The following is a 23,438-nucleotide window of genomic DNA, read 5'->3' as shown; positions in this document are numbered from 1 at the left end:
AACGTGTTGTGGCGCTGTAACTGACATTAGCTATTGGTTTTTGTGCTCAGCCCTGTTCCATTTTATTTATCCCCAGTTCCCTGTTTTTCCTCACCACATAGCTCATCATTCAGTATGAATTTGGCAGAGATATGTGACAACGCAAAGAAGGGCCGTGAGTATGCTTTGCTGGGGAACTATGACTCCTCCATGGTGTACTACCAGGGTGTCATTCAGCAGATCCACAAGCACTGTCAGTCCCTCAGAGACCCTGCCCTCAAAGTCAAATGGCAACAGGTGAGGCCACTTGTCATCTCCAAACCATTGACCGGACTACTTGCATGCAGTCATTACACATCATGTTGTTTTTCCACAGACAAATACACACCTAACGATTCAGAGAGGTTATTACATTGCACTATTCAATTCAAAGTTTTTGATGTCTGTATTTTCAGTTGGATTGATAGCAGAGGTAACACAAAGTTTCCTCTGTGGTGTCATGCTGAGAAACCCCTCTTCTTCTGTTTGTGTCCAGGTGAGGCAGGAGCTGACAGAGGAGTATGAGCAGGTGAAAGGCATTGTGGGAACGCTAGAGAGCTTTAAGTCAGATAAGCCAGTGGACTTCACCACTCCTCAACCAGAGGAGAGACCTGAGGACCCAGCAGTATGGCCCCCTCCCATCCCTGCAGAACACAGGTGTGTGTGTGTGTGTGTGTGTGTGTTTATGAGTGTTAATTGCTCTGCCTTCAAACCTCTTGCCTCTGTGTGCAAGGCTCCAAGCTGCACTGTGCAGGGGGTGCTGCTTAAAGACATAATGTGGCATTTATTTAAGTGTTGTCCTACGTTTGTGAAGAGATTGACTCATAGATGGAAAATATAAGCTTGTAGAAGTTTACTAGCCCATCCATACTCAAAACGTAAAAAGGGTGAAAAGGGAAGAGGCTGTTCTCTAAGAGCTCCACTGATTGCTATATTTGATGTGACAATTATCTATTAGAGTTGGGCTACTGAAAGATAAGGGCGTTAGGTTTCAGTCATATTGCCAATATATTTTGATGGTGACAGACATCCAAAAATGGCCCCTACAGCTGGTTTCCAAGACTTTGATTGGGGATTCTTCATTTCAGCTACCTGCTCAGGGGCCACCTGGTGATCAAGAGCATTTCAGCACTTACCTAAGTCAACTTTATGGTTTATCTGGCCCTGGTTATAGTTATTGATACTACCCAGCAAGTCTGTGGAACAAGACAACTCTACAAGCAAGCACTCTGAATTGCAAAGAGCCATATTTTACATAATCTGTTACAGCTCTAGCAGCACACTGTGACTAACCAAGTTGGATTTATGTTCATTGAAGTGGACATATCAGGCCTCCACAGAGAACTGGCAGAGCCGGTTTAAAGTTAATTACATTCTCTGGTAAAGCAGGGGCAAGGAAGTACCAAATAATTACCACTCAAACTATTTCCCCTTTGCAAATTAGCTGGGGAGTTTCTGTCTGCAAGTGCGTCCTACTATTATCAATGTGTGTGGTTTTATGTTTGTGTGTGCATATATTTGCAGGAATTCCATTCCAGCGAAGCGTCCCAACAGTGCTGTGAAGCAGCAGAAGAAGGATTCCCCTGGTCTGCAGCACAGGGGGGTGGGGCCAGGGGGACGTGGACAGCCCAACCCTAAAACAGACCGTGTGGCGTCCAGAGATGCCCGTGGGACCAAGGCCAAGGCTGTTGCATGGGTGGGTCAGATCATGAAGAGATGAATATCATAATTCTGTCAATCTGTCACTGATAGAAAGACCATCAGCAGTCTGTCTGTGCCCGTTCAAATTGCTGAATGGACATTATTAACATGGAACATTGCCATCCTGTCTACTGGCGTGTGGCTCAGGTCAGAACCACAAACCTGTGTGTTTTTGTATTTGTTCATTTATTTTCCTGTGTCTTCCCCAGGGAAAGAAAGGGGGTGAAGAGGGAGTAGGGGACGCAGAGATGAAGAAGTTTGATGGCACGGGATATGACAGCGACCTAGTGGATGCACTGGAGAGAGATATCGTGTCCCGCAACCCTAACATACACTGGTATGGTAGCATACACACACACACACTCTTAGGGACTCATTTATGCATTGCTGCTAAGGCTGTACTTCTTAACATTGCTCATTGAATCCTGCGTGTGATATTGTAGGGATGACATTGCTGATCTGGAAGATGCTAAGAAACTGCTGAGGGAGGCAGTGGTGTTGCCCATGTGGATGCCTGACTTCTTCAAGGGCATTCGTCGCCCCTGGAAGGTACACACACCCACACACACCTACACACAAACAAACAAATTTGACATACAAATGTGCTTGCTCATGCACTTAAACTATGCTCACATGTTAGTGCAAGAAAGATTTTCCGCATGCCTCGTACATTGAGTTCTGTGGAGACAGTTTCAGATTCATTTTACAGTCCAAATCGGCGACCTGTGCTCAAAGTTCAAATAAATTGAACTTTGAACCCTCCAGTCACTGACCTTTCAACGCACAGCCATTGGCTTTACAGTAGGTGGTTGTAGCACACCCACCATCTTTGTAGTCTTGTTATGATTTCCAAAATGGAGGGAAGCTCATACTACATGTTTAAAAATTTTCCGAGACTTATGTTACTTGTTACTAACTCCCGTTATTCGCTTCCTGTGCTTTGAGATGTACTGAGCGGGTAGTTGCACAGAAAACGTGGCCAGAAGAAATTTCTTCATTGGTTTTTAATCGGCACCACCCAGTGTGCTGGAGAGGCTACAGCATTGTGCTTTTCAACACGGTGAGCGTAACGTAAGCGCCTTGTTCTTCAGTTGTGTTCACTGAAATGTGAACACAACTTTATTTGTAAACACTCTTGTGCACACCTTTGATTACATCGTCTGAAAAGGTAGAGCCAATGACTGAAAAAGAAAGGGAGAGTGAATAGCTAGTGGCTTTGTGTGGTGACTTTTTGGGGGTGAGTGTGTTTGTTTGTGTTTGTATCATCAACATCCGTCGTTAAGGAGTCCGATCAGTCATGCTACGCTGCTGCCTCTCAGTGTCAACATGACTCTTACTGAATGACCAATCGGGGATTTCCTCACTACCAGCCTGTGTTGAAGTTCATCATGTGAGGGCTGTTTCCCTCAGGCCCATCATGTGAAGGTCAATGCTTCATTGGGCTTTCAGTGGCACAATGGTTTTCATTTGTTTGATGCATGCATAATTGAACTCATAATTCAGTTCAATTGGATTCAAACTCTTTATTTATACAAGGAATGCACCCTAATGGAATGCGTTATTTTACAGGTATTTACAAGATATTTACAAGATAAACAAAACTGCAATAAAATGCAGAATTAATAAACTACATATACATAAAAGACAGTTCAAGTTCAGGTTTGTTTTATTGCCACACAGGCAGGCTGGTGGTATTTGTTTCATTACAGGTGACATTCAGTGCAGCTCTGACATTTACATTACACACTTCAACAAAGTAACAACAAATTAATGTTGTTTTGCCCCATTTTGTACTAGTCCTCTGTGAAGTTTCCATGAATCCACAATGAATTGGAGCTGCAACGAAAATTCATGTATTACTACAAACGATACCCACATCTGATCACTTCCATTTAAATACGTTTGAGCCAGAAGATCTTGCACACAGTTTGCAGCAACACAAAAGCATTATGAATTAACTGTGATCCTGGCATCATGGGACATGACGAAACAGTAGTGAAACAGCAGTACAACAAAGACATCACAGAAAACAAATTTGTATGAAATGGATTTGATTGCGCTATAGATCTACAATGGCATAAGTGAGTACGATAAGTGAAACTAATTAAGTTGTTTCCTGTTTTTTCTCCCATTTAAAGGTGCATGAAAGCCAAAGACTGATTTTTGTTATTCAGTATTAACTAATGGGGTTTCCAGTACTCCATGTTCTTGTGACCTGGTATAGTGAGTTGTATTTCTATGACCATATGAATTGAGGTATTGGTTACTGTAATAATGCTTGATAGATAAATAACAAGTGATGTTGCTCTTGCCTGATACTGAATGATGGCCAGTTTACATCCTGATTCAGATTACTGTAATGTGTATTAAAGCTATAACTAGTGATGATGCAAATAAAACTATGACAGAGAGCATCCAGGTTGTAAGTTTAGAGGCAGCTGTTTGCAAACCAGTAATACCACTGTTATCCAACACTGGAAAAAGACTGACTTAACTGGTTGTTTCCTGCTCTCACACGTGAAATATTTCTTGTTTCTGTAAAAGAAGCAAGTTATTTTTTTATTTATGTGCATTTCTACACAAGTTCTGAAAGATAACTTGGTGTCTATCCAGACTCCCAAGTCTTCCCCTTTATAATGTGGTACCTGCTCAAATCTCTTGTGGATGCACTGACCAGTGGTCAGTATTGGGAGACTTAATAATATGCATTATTTTTTTATTATTTTAAAACCTATTTTCAAGCTTTGGGCATATTTCACGGAGGGCCTGCTTGACTGAAAGGGCACAGACATATTTGACAGTGTTATAAATGATTGTTTTCAGTGGTACCAAGGTGAATACAGTTATCTGTTCTGATAGCAGCAATCTTTGATAGTTTGAGGCTTCTTCTCTGAATGACTTGGACCCTAGGTTTATGTGTGGCTGGGTAATCACAGTGACAGGCTTTCTGTGACCTACTAGTCTCTCCACAATCATTTGTGTGTGTGTGTGTGTTTGTGTGTATAGGTTTGAGACCGCCTACATAACGGTGTGTAACATTTTGTCTCAGGGTGTGTTGATGGTCGGCCCTCCAGGGACAGGGAAGACCATGCTGGCCAAGGCTGTGGCCACAGAATGTGGGACCACTTTCTTCAACGTGTCTTCCTCCACCCTCACCTCCAAATACAGGGGCGAGTCCGAAAAACTGGTCCGCCTGCTATTCGAAATGGTAAATATGTGTGTATATATGGAGACAATTAAGCCACACTTCACAAACTGAAAATCTAAATGTGTCGTTATAAGCCAGAGAGCACGTCTGTGACCGTTTTTCCCCTTCCAAGGCCCGTTTTTATGCACCAACGACCATCTTCATAGACGAGATCGACTCCATCTGTGGCAGAAGAGGGACATCGGATGAACATGAAGCCAGCCGCAGGGTCAAATCAGAACTCCTGGTTCAGATGGATGGTGAGTGGGACGAGAAGTGAGGAGGTGAAGGTTTGGGCGGTTGGTAGTAGTGTTATTGTTGGCGTTATTGGTTGCTATTTCTTAGACCGACTTCCACAATGATGCATTTTAACTGGAAACTGATTATGTTATGACCATGTTTCCCCACCCTGTCGCCTCATTCCTTCCCGCCCCCTGAACATTTACCCAACAGCCCCACAAACACAACGTTTGGAATATTGATAGTCTTAGAAGTTAGCAGGGGAAGAGACCCTGGGTGACACAGATGGAAAAACAGGGTCCATTGACCCATTGGTCCTGTATGTTCATCTCTCACCTCACTGACTGCAACCATGAAAGCAGTCCAAATAAGAAAGAAAAAGCACTTTTAAACACAATTAAAAACACAAATTGTACAGTCGAGAATACAGCACAGAATAAAAAAATATCATATGCAGCACTCTTTTCTTCCCTGGCTTTTCTTGATAACACAAACCACTCAGGCTATCCATAAACATGAAACCTGCTTTATTACTGACCTTGTGCAATAGAATCTTACTAAATGTGTAGAATTATAGAAAAGCCAGTATAAAACAAACATCATGGTAACAGATCTATCCAAGAGCTTCTACTGTCTTCAGCAGTACCGCCATAGTAAATACGACACATGAGTATATCATATGAAGTGATAATATGTAAGATCTAATTGAATTGTGTGTGTGGTGTGTGTGACCAGGTGTGGGGGGAGCCTTGGAGAACGACGACCCCTCTAAGATGGTGATGGTCCTGGCTGCCACCAACTTCCCCTGGGACATCGACGAGGCGCTGCGGCGGCGGCTGGAGAAGAGGATCTACATCCCCCTGCCCACAGGTGCCCGCTCACCCCTAGCCTGACAACACACCAAGCTAGGTAGATAGTCGCTGTATTCATCCAAGAGAGGCCGCATAATATTGTACACAGCAGTACAATAGAGAAAAGAGATAATGAACAGCCAGCCGGTCATTATTGCAAAATAAGCCCCGATAGGGTGATTACACGGCTGCTTAGCAAAGGCATTAATCATTTGACAGGAAATATGGATTTAAAATGATTTTATAATGAGTTAACGTAACTGACAAGCTTCCGCCAAAAATAAAAAACAGTCCCAAGAGAATTGAAACCATAGCAACGTAAAACAGCAGTCTGTTATATGAAACAGCAGACCTCAGAATACGTTCATTGGCTAATCAGAATTGAGTATTCAACGTAGCCATGTAATGATTAATATTAATTCATATCGTGGCCTTACTTTGGGGTCAATAGTTTTTTACTCACTCACCTCACCTATTCATTCACTCACCTTCACTCAACATTAAGGTGTCTCTAATGTCCAATGAACTCTGTGTGCCTCTGTGTGTGTGTGTGTGTGTGTGTGTGTGTGTAGCGGTGGGTCGTGTAGAGCTGCTAAAGATCAACCTGAGGGAGGTGGATGTGGCTGCTGACGTGGACCTGGACCTCATTGCTGAGAAGATCGAGGGCTACTCTGGAGCAGACATCACCAACGTCTGCAGGTGTGTGTGTGTGAGAGAGAGAGAGGAGCGTGAAATAACATGAAACAAGTACAGATTCTCTGCAGTCCCACAGTGCATTCATGGCAATTACATATAGACCTAATTAATTATCACTTTATTTTAATGTGATCTCTGGCTCCCCGGTTGATGAGCTGTCTTCATCTCTTCTCTTCTACGTTGGAAAACGTAGCTTATAGTAAATTACACACATATATACATAGCAGTACGACTCATACAACAAGTTGAATTTTCACAATAATGCAAATTTCACCTCCATTTATTAATTAAATACCACTCCATAAACAACAGACTTGGTCTGTGTATGTTTACCTGTGTATCTTTAGCATCGGATCTTAAAAAAGTGTAGCCATAGACCTTTTTTGCTGTATGTGTGTGTGTGTGATCATGTGTCTCTTTTTGAACAAGTGTGTGTCATGTCTCTTTTTGAACAAGTATTTGCATTTGGTACATACGGTACATTGTGTACATACGGTGATGATATATGTAACAGTTTCTTCTGTCGACTGCTCTCTCCCCCTCAGGGATGCGTCTATGATGGCCATGCGTCGTCGTATCCAGGGCCTGAGCCCCGAGGAGATCCGAGCGCTGTCCAAAGACGAGCTGCAGATGCCTGTAACCATGGAGGACTTCACCCTGACGCTCAAGAAGATTTCCAAGTCCGTCTCTGCTGCCGACCTGGAAAAATACGAAGCCTGGATGGCCGAGTTCGGGTCCGTATAGAGACAGTCGGGTACCGCACAGGACCAGAGGGACCAAAACTGTTTAAGGAGCGCTCGCAGCTTTGAAAATGACGAAAAGTCTTGAAGAGGAGGAGGGAGTGCGTGCCACAGACTAAGGAGAACTGCAGTATGTGAACCAGCATGCCAGGGATCAAGATAAAACGTTAAATTTACATCAAAATGCTGGTGCCTTTGAGAGAGCATGATGAGAATAGTAGTAGTAGTCAGTGGCTTCACTCTTTCCCTTTCACAGTAGCTGCACTCCTTGTTGCTTTGAGACATCGGACACAACTGTTTGTGTCAATCATCTAGCTGACTGACGGTGGTGGTAAATGTGGTTCTGTTGCCTCAAACTCTACCACCGCTCAGACTTAATACTTGAATGTCACATTTCTCTCGTACGGGGAATATTTACCGTAAGAAGTAGCCTAACACAGGTAGACCAGGGAATGCACAGTACTAATACTCACACAGTGTTTTAATGTCGCTGAGTTTGAGCATCTTTAATGTCGTTCCTCCAGAAACCTATATACTATATACTACTGACTGAACAGACTTCCACAGGGGGGCGTGTGTGGCTTCTTGATGTCCAGAGCCACAGTGTCTACGTAATGTAGTGACTGATCATGTTTTCTTTGTTGTTTTAATGTTTGATTTTAGTGTTTTTTTGATAGAAGTGTCATTGAGACAAACAAAAAGGGGCAGGCAAACGGAAAAATCAAAACAAAACAGCCACCAGGTCGATTGTTTACAAAAGGTGCAGACAGAGAGCACTTGCTTGTCCCTGAATGATACAGCTAATTCTCATTAAGGTACCTAAAAAATGGCCCCTGTATTTTAATAAATCTGTCAGGTGAGAGAGTGAGAGTGTTTGTACTGTATTCTCTCCTTTGGTATAATTTCAATCAGGGCACTGGGCCACTTTTGAAGGAAGGTGGAGGAAGGTGAGCATCAGTCCCTGTTGTTCCTTGTAGGAGAATCTCAACACAGCTGCCGAGCATCTGAAGAGAGTGAACTCCAGGTCAGGCTGTATATCTTTCTCCTAGACTATTGTGACTAATTGAAACATATTTATCCAAAACCTGTGTTGCCTAGGACACAACCAGAAGAGATGTGACAGTCACCCATCCGCTGATTTACATTTCCCACACACGGGGGGAAACCATGAATACATTCTGTTCGGCTTTGTCAAAGAATAATGCAGTCTGTGCCTCACCTTAAACTGAATCACTTTATATCTGGCATTCAAGGAGTGCAAGTAGATTCTAGACAACCGCTCCTTCCAGATTTTATCAGACACTTCAACATTCAGATCATTGACCCAGGCTCCCTTCAGGTGGATACAGTGAATACAGAGGGGGGAGAAAAAAAAAGAAACAAATTGAGAAACTTTGGGATAACATTTGGGATAATGTTTGGCTTTTAGGTTTAGTTTTAACGTTTGGAATCATTTATTGGCACAATGTCTAATTTTAAGGTAGACGACAAAATGTGAGTGAAGGGGTCTGAATCTTATTCTCAGCCGACTGAAAGATGCAAAGTGTTTGTCTCTGTACAGATCACCGGTCTTCACCAATCCTCTCTCCCTCCAGACAGTGAGCACGCTTAATTTGTCTGAGAGAGAGAGAATGAAGGAATGGTGATAACAAATAAGTGTGTATATGGAAATGTCTGGTGTTTTATGAGCGCTCCCTATTTGTCTTTCTGACATTACACTGTACTACCACTCAGCCTGTTTTGAAAACTTAGCGTAATTCTTAAATGTGTTAATTCATTCCATTTGTTTAATTTATGTGGATTATAAAATGTATCAGGAATTTTATTCATGAATGTCAACGTTAAGATTTGTGAATGTTAGTGAAAAGATGCACTCTGTGTTTGCATTGTTGTGTTTGTCTGTTTTTTTTAGCACTGTAATACTTGATGTATTATAGATGTAGACAAAATTAGTTTGGAGACACAACTTTACAGTGGCCTCAACCTTTTTTTTCTTCAAGTCAAAAGACAGTTCATTTGACTGTTGAAATGTATCGGCATGTTTATGACGTTTCAATCAAATGTAAGCGGACATGTCAGATGAAGGGCAAATATTACAAAGCACTTTCCAATGTTCTGTCGCTCAAAGTCTTCACCCCTCTTGACTGTTTGGCCTCTCAATGGGATTTTAGCGGGCTTTATTCTCTAACAGCCTACTGTATGCTCTGACTTTGCAATGATTGCAGTGTCGTGTATTGTGAGGATCTTACAACAGATTTGTCACCAAGAAAAGCAGAATTGTAACTGTTCTGAAAGTAAAACATTTTCCAAAATCCCTTAACTGAAACCTAAAGGTCAAGTCTATAATATATGATCTGAAATGTTGGGCTAGTTTTTCCAGCAATACAATACAGCTCAAATTAAGCGAGGGGGTGAATACTCTTTAAAACAGTTTTCTTTTTTGTGTAGCACAGCAAAATGTGCAGGAAATCAAAGCAGCATGAGTGCTTTCTTGAGCATCTGTATGCATCTCTGCTGAGTGCAGTGCGACCTCTTGCCCTGTATATCCTGTAGCCTCTTGTCCCCTGTCTACAGGTGAAGGAGCTTGCAGGAGTGGCTATCCACTGGTGCATTGTGGTTCACGTAGTTTTTTGTGGTCATTGACAGAAATGATATTGGACACAATAAACGAATAGATTTTCATGATGAAATCTGTGTAAAAGATGTTTGGAGTGGAAGTGGTGAGATGAGGGATGACGGCTTGGAGGGCAGGTTGGGAGAGAGGGAGGGAGAAAGTGTATGGATCTCAGATCAATATCTCTCCACTCTTCACCGAGCCCTTCCGGCGGTCTCTGGTGGTGGTGTGTTCCGGCACGTTGCGATCGTACCATACCACAACATATCCGCTATTGATCCTGTCAGGTTGTCATGTGTTTTGAATACTCGCAACATCTCTGCTTCTCTTTGGACAGGAAGGGTAGGGGATAGCCGAGATAGTACGCACATTTGTATGACTGCAAATGTGCAATTAAATTAGAAATGTATCTACACATGAAGCCAGGACTTAGGTGGTCTAGAACCCCATGTTATATTTTGGGATCTATGATGTAGAGCTGTGCCATATCTGAGTCAGCTGAATTCAAGGATATCCCGCATGGTGCTTAGGCTCATTCAGCCTCTTTGTTTGGGCCTTATTTTCAACCCACTGTTCCCACCACTAAGTATCAGTAGTGTACCAGTACCGGTTCCCCAGTTAATCCCCAATTCAACCTCGAAGGAAGAGGAAACACTGGTTAGAACAGGATTGCACCTGTCTGAAACTGCCACTGGTGGCACTGTCCTTTGGAGAGGAAGGGACTGCTATTTTTTAGAACTGTTTGCTATCATCAAATAATAATAAATGAGTAATTATGAAAGTCTATAGTTTAGAATTCTTTACTTCATAGGGATCCCTGATAGCCAGATAGAGCTATTTTTCCAATTTTTTAAATCATAAATAGTTAAAAACCATTTTATAATATAGACCTACTTTTATAAATATTTTTACAGAGATTTCATAAATCTAAGAAAATATGCTATGGTACGCTACATATATGATTAATTTATACAAATACACCTTTCTTTAAAGCCATATAATGAAATGACACAGGGGGTAATTGTATAATGTATACCACCACACTGAAAAGCCAGAGCATTGCCTCCAGAGCCAGCGGCATCAGAGTAACCTGTACAGACTGCATCACTCAAACATGACATCCTTTTAAAATGATGATAATAGGAATCACATTCTGAGCTGAATTCATTCAGCAGAGAACAAAAATCTTAGCCAATGTAACCTTGACTGGCTGCAGGATGTTGTTGCGCTATGTTACACTTCAAACATTAACCATGCCAAAAATGCAAATCTCTTAAAGAGCAACACTAATGAATTTCAACTATGAAATATGTCTATGCCTTTGGGATGGCTTGGTCTGTTTTAGTTAACATTAACAATTGTTACTACTGATTTGCCTATATTTTATTTGAATGAATTACTGTGAAAGTAATTGCCTGAGCTGTTGATACAAGAACTGACATCATGTGACAGTAGCTATTGTGTAAATGATGGAGAGAAATCTTGAGTTTAGGTTGAATCTGAAAGTTGAAAAAAGCAGATTTTCTATCATGGATATTGGCAAGCCATACCATAATTGACTTGAAAATTGAGAACTCTTATTGAAAATTGTTTTGTGTTAAGCATTTCACTATTGCTGAAGACAATCCACACCTAACGAAAGATTCCTATAATATTATCATAATATAGGGACTTATAGTGTGTCAGTAGTACTCAATATATAGTTAGGCCATATATAGTTTACCTTATGGTACTTTATGGTATTTTTAGCCCCTATGGTATAGCCTAGTCCTATAATATTCCTCAGGGACGTGGGGATATTATACTGTAGTTTTGCTGTAATCTTTGCTAAATGTCCTTCTACATTTTATTATAGGATTACTGTAGTTCAGGCAGGTTCCCAATGTGGGGTCCGGGGACCCCAGGGAACCGTGAGAGGGTTCCAATTGAGAAATAGTTTAATTTCACAATTAATTCACTAGAAATTATTCCCCCAGAATGTATAAGAATGACTGCTGCAATCATAGGTTTTACTCTCTATCTCCACGTGCGGTGTAGACACTTATAGGCAAGGCACCCTAACCCCCCACCCCCATACCCCCATCACCCTCCACCCTCCACCCCTCCTTGTAAGGGACATTTAGTTCCCATGACAGTGTCGGTGCACCTTCAAACCATCATTTGTCTCCGCAATCCTTCAGATTGTCACCGGGAGCTGTGCACGCTCTGTTAATACTAAACGAGAATAATTTGAGCCCACAGCCTGGCTGATGCGTTGTTCCAGTGACGCTGTGTGGGTGCATCAGCGCATGGTTGCAACGCGACGGTTTGCAGAGACGTTTTTCCGTTCCCGGTATTATTATTATTATTGTAGGTCTACGACACAGAATGGAGACCAAACCAGTGATCACCTGCCTTAAAACCCTTCTCATCGTATATTCCTTCGTGTTTTGGGTATGTAGCTGTTCAGTATCTATCCATATTATAGCCGTATAGGCGTTATTGCAGTCCATTATAGGCTACCCCCCTTTTTTTTGTTGTGCGTGATGAAGGGGTGGACAGCCAACATCATCGACGGAGACCTGCTGTTATTTCAATGTAGATGATTGTCGACTATTAGCTCAAAGCCGTGGCTTTTAGGTTTGACCGTGCATTAGTATTTTATTATAAGATGGCATCCGCGTTATGTTTAGGCTTCAGACATTTGCACTGGGCGTCAGTGTCAGCAGCGCAACATAGCCCACATAGCATCATGGTTGTTGTCAGTGAATGTGATGGAGGGACGTTATCATCACCGCAAGGAAATAACAGTAGATTAGACCGTGGGCCTAGTCTAACTGAAAAGGCCCATTTAGAGCCCAATTTTGACCATATAAATTTTGGGGTTGCTACCAGAGATTCTTAAAGGGACCTTGCGCCCTTAATACTGTATAGCCTACATTGAGATAAACAACTGTAGTAATCCTATAATACATTTTAGAAGGATACCATACAAATATCACAGCAAAACTATTTACCCATATAGGAATATTATAGTGATAACATGGGGGATAAAACAAAATACCATAAAGTAAGATAAGGTCACTATAAACAGACACACTATAGGAATATTATAGTCATTTTTTTGTTAGGGTTTTCCAATCCCTTATTCACATTGAAGAAAGATTTTTGTCAAGGTCTTTAGTTAGATGCTTGGCTGCACAGCATTGTTCTGATTTCAATTCATAAGAAACCTTATTCACAATACTGAGCAACAATGCTCATTTGAAAACTACAGTGTGCCTTTATTTTCACTACATTTTCACTGTATTTAACACTTCTTCTTGGAACAGATTCAAGGTTATTAACTCTCAATAAGTCAAACCAAAGAAATTTGTGTGAGACTGCTTACAGTTTTGGGATACATGAGATTATGATTGTGTCTGCTCCGCCAATCAATTTGACAAATGGAAACATGTCTCTAATTCCCTGTTTGATTTTCAGTGGCTGGGATACCCCCCCACCCCACCCCACCCCACCCCCTTTGTTTACATTGGATTACAAATTGAGCCTTTAAATATTGTGGAACATTAGTCTAATCAACAGTGTGAATCTGAGACCACAGAATACATAGCTAGCCAAGCTAACCACATTACCGAGTGACTAACTGGCAATCAGTGTTATCAATTTAGCGTGGCTCTGGCCATATTTGTCTAAATATCTTGGGTTATAATCTGCTAAGTCTCTGTCAGTTCTGATCACAGGCGGTGTAGCCAAATACAGCTAGGGAAAGAGTTTCTATTATCAAATAAGTAAACATGGAAAAGATCTGTCCATAATGGATTTAGGACCGGAGGAGTAGTGCTTCCCCTACATTCATCCTGAACTGTAGGAACTGGCACCAACACTGCCACTCGGCCTGGAACCAGAACTAGATTAACCCTAACCCTCCCCACATTGCAGAAAATAAATCATGGCAGAACTGAAATCAGCCCCAAGTTAAGATCTGTATTCATGAAGGCTTGAAACGAAGGGCCGCGCTCCGTGTCTCCCCTGCCTGCAGCCATGTGTCGGTGTCACAGATATGAACATTTATATTTAGTCAGTGCAGTCTTAGCGCTCCCGTATGTCTGCAGCGTCAGATTTCAGATGCCTCTCCAACGAGGATGATTGGAGTGAAGAAGTGGTCTCCTAATCACTGAGACGGCTCACAGCTCGGCGGCTCTTTTCCCCCCTGAGGGTAAGAGGAGAGCGTTGGCATACAGTTAGAGGAGGGGAGAGAGCTGTTCCAATGCCCATGGACAAGTTCAGGCCTCGGTTTCACTGTCATCAGCTTGTCGTGGCACATAATGTCTTCAGTGCGAACGCCTGTATCGCAGTCCTTCACGCAGACGGCACAGATAAAAGTAGCACAGGTGGCAGACTCTGTGTTATGTCCGCACCGGCATATTTTTCATGCACTTTCCCATCACACCTTCTGTTTCTTTATTGGGCCAGGGGAGGAGGGAGTAGGGGTGACCTGTTTTAAACCCTGTGCTGTAACCAGGGTGGCCGGCGTGGCATTGAATTTCAAACAAAACGTGCAGGGGGGTGAGGAGGGGGTGGGGGTGTATGGAGCCTGTTTGGAATTCAGCAACAGACAAGAAGTCTAGACGACTTGCTCCTGCACCTCGGACGTGATTTCCCTGTTGGCTTTAACGTGAACACTCAAGGATTGACAAGGCAATCCTTCATTTGTATTCAGGAGCGGCCGCTGTTTAGAGCAGAGACATTTTGTTGCTGATTCGATATTCCATAACAACAAGGACGTCGTCATCAAAAGATGACCCGAGTCGGCAGCTATTTTTCTTACAAATGACAATCGGCCCTCATACGTAGACTTGCAGTAAATAGTTAGTCATCATACTGAGTAATCAGATGATGGATAGGATGTAACTTCAGTCCAAACTGCAGAGGAAACTGTATTCAGTCCTTCAGTTCAACTGGCAGCAGGTCCATAGGTTGCATTAAGCAGACTGCAAAAGGACTGAAAAGAAAAGGAGGGAACCCACGCACTACTAAATATGTAGAAGACCAAACAGGCAGAAAAGCCACTGAGGATTTCTCATCTTTGCATCTGATTGCACTTGTTCAATAATGCGAGTTTTTACAGGCCTTGAGGTTTTGCCTGCTTAATAGAGGCCACAGCTACACGATAAGAGATACATTACATTTGCAGAATTACAGGTAACCAATGTAACTGTAACGTCAAAACATAGTTGAGTCACTCTACAGGTTGTTTTCCCTCGGGGGAAGCCGTTCATACAAAAAAAAAAAAAAAAGTGTTTGCCTGGGGCCTTTCTCCCTTGTTATCACCTCTCCCACAGTTGAAACATTGTCCTTTGTGTTGATAGGGAAATCCACGTGTGGATGTTTGCATCTGCTGCTGTGTTAAAGTTCAGTCACTTCAGTTCTCGAGCTGTTGTTACCGGATTTATTACAAGACCAAATGCACTCCTCACAGCTTTGCACACGAAATTTAACCAGCATTGTAGAATGATACAGCAATCCAAGAGCAGACAGGCCAGACTCTAGAGATCTGACATGCTGAAGAACCTTGGCCTGCTCATTATGTACAGAGCTACACTGCCAACAGACTAAGGCCTAAGTGATTCTCTGTTAACATAGTTGCTCATCCGCAGAGACTAATAGTAATGGGTTTGAGCTACAGACGGAAGACAACCACATGGCAATCTACACCGATGCAAAGAAATCTTTTTTATTGCATTGTTGTGTCAATCAATTCTGTGTTAGATCAAGCCCTCTGGACAATATTGACTTAAATACTTTAGAATAGCTGAGAGGGAAATTTGGTCAAAGAGGGAATTTGATGTTGTTTCAGTCCCAGTAAAAGTTTATTTTTTACCAGAACTATGTGTTCTTCCCATCAGGCTCAGAGGTTTCAGGATGCGTAGAGACATTTTTGCAAAGAGCACTCCCCCTCTAGTGAGAGAGCGCGGCAGCAGGGCGGCAGGCGGGCAGGCGCTCTTGGAGGGAGGCTAGGATGATGAGTTGGCACCGGCCCTCGCTAGAGGCGGGTCGCCGGCAGCCGTTCCACACCCCGCTTTCTTTCCGATCCCAGTAAGACATACCCAGCTGAGACACACGCTGTTTCAGCTGCCTCGTACAACACGCTCTTTTATCCGCAGCCTTCATTTGAAATGCTAAGAGAAGCGCAACAGGAGGAAGCGTCTCGCAATGGATCAAAGAGCTCCTTTGATTTGTCCCCTTTCTCTCTCTCTCTCTCTCTGTCTCTCTGTGTGTATGTGTGTGTGTGAGCGCACGCATATTCATAAGGCAGGTGATTGCTATCCCATACTCCAGATAAATTTTCCTCAAATGTGTCTTCTGTCCCCCGTCTCCTCCTCCTCTCTCCCCTACTCTAATTACTCTCCTTTCTTGTTCCACCTTGATCCTCTGTCTCCTCCTCCCCCTCACTGGGCTGCTGAAATATGGCTATTGTAATACCGCAGAAGTGGACAGATAAAGGCTCTTCCCTGCTTTGATGCTTTTTCCTGCTTTTTAAAACGATTTTTACATCCATCTATCCACCCCTCTTGTCTACTAGATAACAGGAGCCATCCTGCTGGCAGTAGGAGTATGGGGGAAGTTGATGCTGGGCCCGTACATCTCTCTGATAGCCGATAACTCCACCAACGCCCCGTACGTCCTCATCGGCACCGGGACCGTCATCATCGTCTTTGGCCTGTTTGGATGCTTTGCCACCTGCAGAGGGAGCCCATGGATGCTCAAGCTGGTGAGAGGCCTGGAGAGGAAGGGAGGGAGGGAGGGAGGGAGGGAGGGAGGGGAGGAGGGAGAGAGGAGTGTTGTGGATGCTGATTAATTAGCCTGGGGTCACATGATAAGGGGAATAATGCTTGACCTCTGTCCGGAAGAGAGGGATCAGAAATCCAATAGAAGCTGCAGGGCAAATTGCTTGGTTAATGGTGGTCAAGTGAGTGTGTTTCTGTGTGTGTGTGTGTGTGTGTGTGTGTGTATGTGTGTGTGTGTGTGTGTGTGTGTGCACAAGCAAATGATACACATTTAGCGTAAAGGAGAGGGTTTCCATGCAAACTATGCAAATGTCTCTCTCTCTCGCTCACTTGTTCTCTCTCGCTTGCTCTTTTTCTCTCTCTCTCTCGCTCACTTTTTCTTCCTCGCTCGCTCTTTTTCTCTCTCTCTCTCTCTCTCTCTCTCTCTCTCTCTCTCTCTGCAGTATGCCATGTTCCTGTCGCTGGTCTTCCTGGCTGAGTTAGTGGCTGGGATCTCCGGATTTGTCTTTCGCCATGAGGTCAGCATGCCTTTCACCACATAGCTCAACGCTGACCTTTTCACTCTAGCGGTGGAACGGTGTAACACACTGTATAATGCGTGTTTGTATTTGCATAACACAGATAAAGGGAACCTTTCTGAGGACGTACACTGATGCCGTGCTGAACTATAATGCAGAGAACGAGGCGAGTCGTGCTGTTGACAACTTACAGCACAAAGTAAGTCCCATGACACGACACCATCACATTACGACAACATATAGGCAGCAAAACAAAACCACCATGCTGAATGTTATAGATGGCGTTTTGTACTCTTCTTCTGCTTTCATCACTCATTCTCTCTCCCTCCCTCTCTCTCTCTCTCTCTGTCTCTCTGTGTAGCTGCGTTGCTGTGGAGTGTACAACTACACCAGTTGGTTGGCCAGTGTGTATTACCCAGCCAATGGCCTTCCCTCCAGCTGCTGCTTTAACTCCTCTGACTGCAGCCCAGAAGACCTCCGCAATGCTACTGTTGCCCCGAACAAGGTCTACCACCAGGTCAGTGTGTGTGTGTGTGTGTGTGTGTGTGTTTACCTCTCTGCCTCTCTCTGTCTGCCTGCCTCTGGCCTGTCTGCACCATAGGTATGTACCAATGCATGTTTCAGCAGTCAGTAGGTTACTATATTTACGTCTGACACGTCCTCATGTACCGTTTCAAACCACCTCTCTCTCTCCCCATATATTAATAATTGCCCCAGCTACCCTTTCTGCCCCTCTTGCCCCTCATTAACACTTACAACATTTCCCTGTTCCCTCTGCACACTAACCTGCCCACTAACCTGCCCCCTGTGTTACAGGGCTGCTACGAGCTGGTCACCTCGTTTATGGAGACCAACATGGCCATCATTGCGGGAGTGACGTTTGGGATCGCCTTCTCACAGGTGAGAGTTGAATAACGGTGAATGTGGGTGTTGCTGTGCAGTTAAAGGTGCTGCGTGTAGCATTTTAGCTTCAATAAATCATTAGCGCATTTATTGAGATGTAAGCATAATTACCGTAAAACAAACAAGACCATCGCTGAGAAGATTAGCAGCTTTATAATGCATTTTACATTGTGTGCTACCGCATCCGATTTTACTGGAAATTTGCTGGATTGCTTTATGGCAAAAAGGGAGATTGCTTTACGGCACAAAACAGGAACCATTTTACTGCAAGGAATACACAATTTTATTAAGTAGAAACATCCTTTTTACAACAGAAAGCAATGGGTTTATGGGAAATGCGGTCTTAATTTTCGAGAAACCCAAAATGCCTCAGTGTAGCACCGAAACCCTAAATGAACCCAAACCCCACCCACCTGTCTCTCTTTCAGTTGATTGGCATGTTGCTGGCCTGCTGTCTGTCCAGGATCATTACAGCCAATCAGTATGAGATGGTGTAGCTGATGTGACGGGGCAGGTGAGTGACATTCAAACACACACACACACACACACACACATATCAACTCACACACGGTCTATTCTTCTCTCTTCATGGTTGTTGTCGTTGCAGGGAGGTGAAGAGGAGAGGACAAATGTGCACCTTGACAAATGACGAGAGGGAATTCCCGCACCACTAGCACACGTCTGAATTGGACTTCACCTCTCTCTCTCTGTCTCTCTGCCTGTGATTTTAATGTAATATCTCAATGTAACTTATTGTAAAGCACCATTCCTTAACTCACGGCTGTTGCATCAAAGCTTTCTATACCATGCTTTACACCGCTGCTTGGTGTAGAAGTTGCTTGTAAGCACTTGTCTTGGATCAGTATTATAGCCCGCTCCAAACAGTTTTACCAGAATTGTGTGAGTAGATAGCAGTGTTGGTCTCAGACAGGTGATTGGGTGCAACTTGGCTCCGCAGTTGGGTGCAGCATGACTGTCATCACAAGGTCACTGCACATCTTTGTTCAGATTGACATAACTAAAGCTTGAAAAGTACTTTAATAGATAGGTTGGATTTTGCGTTTGATTTTGCTATTGCTCGCCTATGTATATTCCTATAATTGTGACATTTTTTGAACTGAGAATCTACTGAAGATGATATTTTAAGTTTAGAATGACTTTGGGAAATGAGAAAACTTGACAAGAGAGTAAAGGGAGAACAGAGAGTATTTAGACTTTTAGGCACAAGGCACAATACTTTTTTCGTCCTGAATATGCAATTAAAGAAATCAATCCAATGATAGATTAAAATGTGAAGTGACATGTTAAAATTATTCCTATTTCAACATCATTTAAAGCCTCAATCTGGGATATACATACATGAATTTTATACACACAGATTATTGAAGGACATTTTGTTAATCTTCGCTTTCAAACTCCCACTGTCACTTAAACATACAGCTCCTTTTCCCCCCCAATGTTACAGCTAGTGTTAAAGTAGTAAACCATTTACAGCTTCTAAATACACTTTAAATTGTGTTTAGCGGTCGCATATAATGTAAGTCATCCAATTTTATGGGGAAAATAAATGTATCCGTCCAATGAAACAAACATAAACAAGGTCAGTGGCGGGACAAACCTGTTACAGGTGGGACTATAGACCAACTCTGGTTCTGAATTTAGCTTGAAACGCCCAATTACTTTGACAGTTTGGAGTGTGTTTGGTTATTTTTCTTCATCAGACACTTGTCACAATAAGGGAAAATGTTTCTATACTCTTTCTTCTATTAACCTAAAATGTTGGCTTTGCTAGAATCACTCCTTGAAAGAAACATAGTTAGCGGCGATGTAGAAACTTTTCTCAACATCGTGACAAATGCCTGGTTCAATAAAAATAACCAACCAAAATTAAAAATGTCAGTGTATGGCTTTAATATAAAAAACACACTATTGGTTGGATATGATCATGATTACAGCTCTTCGTTTGTAAAAATGAATATGTATATAAGCACTTATATATATATATATCAGTGGTTACAGTACAACAAAGTGCTGTGATCATGGTCATATCAAATCATTAATTTATTATGGTTATGAATCATTTTCTTCAAGTGGGAGGTAATGCCAGCTGTCTGTTACAGTGAAAAAAGGCAAAATCAGAGACACGAGGTGTTTGCAGTACTCCAGCTCTTTCAACCTTGTATTTATAGTATTCTATGTTGGTAAAAAATGTAGTGCATCAACATGTCATCACTATCATCATCTCAGTCTGTAGATATGTAATGGATATGTAATTTATATGATGTAATGTTTCTCATTCTAACACGCTAAACAGTGTAAATGTTGTGCCTGAGTTTGGACTCTGCACTCTGTGCTGTTAATCTGTATTTGGTTGATAGTTTGTAGGACGCTTGCACTGAAAAATAGTTGTGGCCAATGTTTTCTTGAGAGTGTTGTGCAACATGTAGCTCTTTAAATTCTGCTGTATATTTATTAATGGTTTGGTTCACATCTAGTTTACTGTTCTACCAAGTGATTTTCTATCTCTCTCTCTTTCTGTGTACGTGTGTGTGTGTGTGTGTGTGTGTGTGCGCGTGTGTGTGTCTGTTGGTTTGTCTATTTGACTGTCTACTTGACTGAGTGTGTAAGTTTCTTGTATGAGAAGATGTGTGTGTGTGTGTGTATGATGTGTGTCTTAATTTTGAGGATCCCGTTGTGTTTAGTTTTGATCAGCATTGCAGGCTAGTCGTGGCTTTTAAACACTTATTGCTTCTGAAGCTGTACATTTATTTGGTGAATGTATGTATTTTCCAGCACATTCAAACTTCTTTTTCCTCCCCACACTGATATAGTAATGTAAATACTAAACTGTAATGCCATCCAGCTTACACATGGGGTCACCAGACACTCAAGAAGAAATCGCACCATGCTACTGTCTACTATTGACTAAGTCACCATCAGTGGTCTTATTATCAATAAATATTCAGAATAACAATTTTGTGAGAGTTGGGTCTTTTTTGCTACATATGCAGGCACTTCTTACCTTTTTTCTCTTAATTTCATAACAGTAAAGTTGCTCTCTTATTCATTGTATTTGTCAAACTGTTTTCTACAGGTTGTGCTTGAGTCATGGTTTTACTATCCTGGGGCCTGCAATTGTTTCCTGTTTAAGAACTGTTTTCCACATCTTAATCAGGACAAAGGATATTTTTAGAGTTAGGATCAGTGTTAGAATTAGAGGAAGGATAAGAGGTCAGGGTAAAGATTAAGGTGAGGCATGGTGAGGGTTAAGTTGTGTGGGTTAAGATTAGTGTGTGTGTGTGTGTGTGTGTGTGTGTGTGTGTGTGTGTGTGTGTGTGTGAGTGTGTGTGTGTGTGTGTGTGTGTGTGTACACGTGTAGGCTATCAAAGAGGGAGGGAGAGGAAAAGAAAGATGCTGCCTTCAAATGAGCCTTGTAAGCTCCTACTTCCGAGTTCAGGAGTTATGAATACAGCATGTCACGTTTTCAAGCGCATTTGGTCAGAAATAATAACAAAATGGACCCCATAATGAAAGTATTTTTTGGTGGCTGATCAAGGAATCAAATGGCACGATGTTGCTGCGGCAGAATGAAGAGGAGGACATCCAAATCAGGCATGTAATTGATGGATTAAAGTCATTAAAAACAAAAGTGTGTGGCAACTAAACGTTAAACAAAGAGTGAAAATAGAAACATACAACTATACCAGTTATTTACATGGGATGCCAAACAACATATAGTAAGCTAAACTGCATCATTGTTCCCTTCAGTTATCGACCTGGCGTGGCCTACATGCTCGCTGTTCTCTAAACGTCACATCTCGGCAGCTCCGGTCTTACAGAAAATTCCGACTTTCCCAGTCGTATTTACCACTTGGTTGGGTCGTTCATGTGCGCTCAACTCGCAATTACTATTTCCGACAGCACTTGAAGGCGCGGAGGGAGCAAGGCAGACAGAGAGAGATCAGAGACCAAATTCAAATCACATTCTCCAGTGGAGAGGAGGAAGCCCCTGCTCCACTACTGGGCTCAGAGGGCGTCTGAACTTTTCACACTGATTCCTCTGGAAACTAGAGGCGACCCATGTGGGATTGTTGCGACTTCTGTATTTTTGGGTTCATTTTGTAGGCCTAATTGAGATATAGGCTAAATTTTATACTTATGTGGAGTGAACAATATAAGAACCATTGTGCCTAGTGAGTGTGGGCAGAGAACAAAAAGCCTGTCTAGATGTAGTAAAGGGTAAACCCACCTAAACACATTTAGTTGCTAAATAGAGTTTACCCACCTTTTTAATCTGACATAAATCTTTATGGCATAAATTCATAGTAGCCTATACATAACTGTAAGTGGTATCAAACTGATGTGGCCTAAATTATATGAGGATAGGATCTATCAAGGGGGAAAAAGCATGAATGAATTCATGCTTTTCTGAAACTAGTGGTTTGTATCACCGCCTGGAGGTCATGTTTACCCATCCTAATATTAACCATCACAACACGTACCTGCCGATGGTTCTCCCTAAATGTCCAGTACTGGCCTACATCCTCCGCCACATGATGGCGCTTGAGCATCAGCGGAAAACGTAACTGGAGGCTCGGAGCTCCGGAGAGAAAAAAACGAGAGGAGATCGTAGGCTAAGTATGAGAGACGACAGAGCCCCCACCCCTCCCCACCCCCCGCTCGCTCACTCGCTCGCTCGCTCGCTCTCTCTTCCCTCTGTGTGTGTGTGTGTGTGTGTGTGTGTGTGTGTGTCTGTCTGCCTGTCCGCGAGTCTGTGTGCGCTGCGCACCGGAAACAAGGAGCGCTAAGGCCGGGAGGGGGGGAGGCCGTTACCCAGGGAGACCGCTAACCGGGGCGCGCTCTCATCTCGTTACGCAAATTACCGGCAGATCGGCACGGCAGTGGGTCCGCTAATGGAGCGTGCGTGCCGTTGGCTTCCGTGCCCAGCCTCCTCCTCGCCTCCACCTCCCGACTAGGCTTAATGGGCTATAGGCTAGGGGGAGTCATCCACGAGGGAAGCGCTAGGCCTATTACACACACACACCACGCGATGCACGCGGCGCAACACGCGCACACGCACTGGCGCGTGAACGCACGGACACGCTCACAAAGTCAACAAATGCAGCCTACCGAATTATAAAATATTGGTGGCAAAGAATTATAATACAGAATGCAGAGTGTTTAAATTGCATTTTTTATT

At 42.9% G+C, this 23,438-nt stretch overlaps 2 protein-coding genes across 3 annotated transcripts; both read left to right on the top strand.

Annotated features, from left to right (window-relative positions):
* The first annotated feature begins 114 nt into the window (after nt 1–114).
* On the top strand, nt 115–8,040 carry katnal1 (katanin p60 subunit A-like 1). 2 transcript variants are annotated; one of them, XM_071923573.2, is made up of 10 exons: nt 115–276; nt 515–675; nt 1,543–1,705; nt 1,929–2,056; nt 2,163–2,268; nt 4,769–4,927; nt 5,040–5,166; nt 5,882–6,016; nt 6,570–6,696; nt 7,239–8,040. In XM_071923573.2, the coding sequence occupies exons 1-10, from the start codon at nt 115–117 to the stop codon at nt 7,435–7,437; spliced, it is 1,467 nt and encodes a 488-aa protein (XP_071779674.2). In that variant the 3' UTR covers nt 7,438–8,040. The 2 variants fall into 2 exon arrangements, with proteins under 2 accessions (XP_071779674.2, XP_071779675.2); XM_071923574.2 differs by having other exon boundaries at nt 515–689; nt 1,557–1,714.
* Nucleotides 8,041–12,348: 4,308 nt separating this feature from the next.
* On the top strand, nt 12,349–19,011 carry tspan7 (tetraspanin 7). Its single transcript, XM_071923572.2, has 8 exons — nt 12,349–12,480; nt 16,613–16,801; nt 17,261–17,335; nt 17,439–17,534; nt 17,697–17,852; nt 18,152–18,235; nt 18,667–18,752; nt 18,846–19,011. The coding sequence occupies exons 1-7, from the start codon at nt 12,415–12,417 to the stop codon at nt 18,733–18,735; spliced, it is 735 nt and encodes a 244-aa protein (XP_071779673.2). The 5' UTR covers nt 12,349–12,414; the 3' UTR covers nt 18,736–18,752; nt 18,846–19,011.
* Nucleotides 19,012–23,438: the final 4,427 nt, after the last annotated feature.

This window comes from Centroberyx gerrardi, chromosome 10 (assembly GCF_048128805.1).
Source record: "Centroberyx gerrardi isolate f3 chromosome 10, fCenGer3.hap1.cur.20231027, whole genome shotgun sequence".
Lineage (NCBI taxonomy): Eukaryota > Metazoa > Chordata > Actinopteri > Beryciformes > Berycidae > Centroberyx > Centroberyx gerrardi.
The sequence above is the reverse complement of the archived record's forward strand: the minus strand, read 5'-3'. Positions and strand labels throughout refer to the sequence as shown.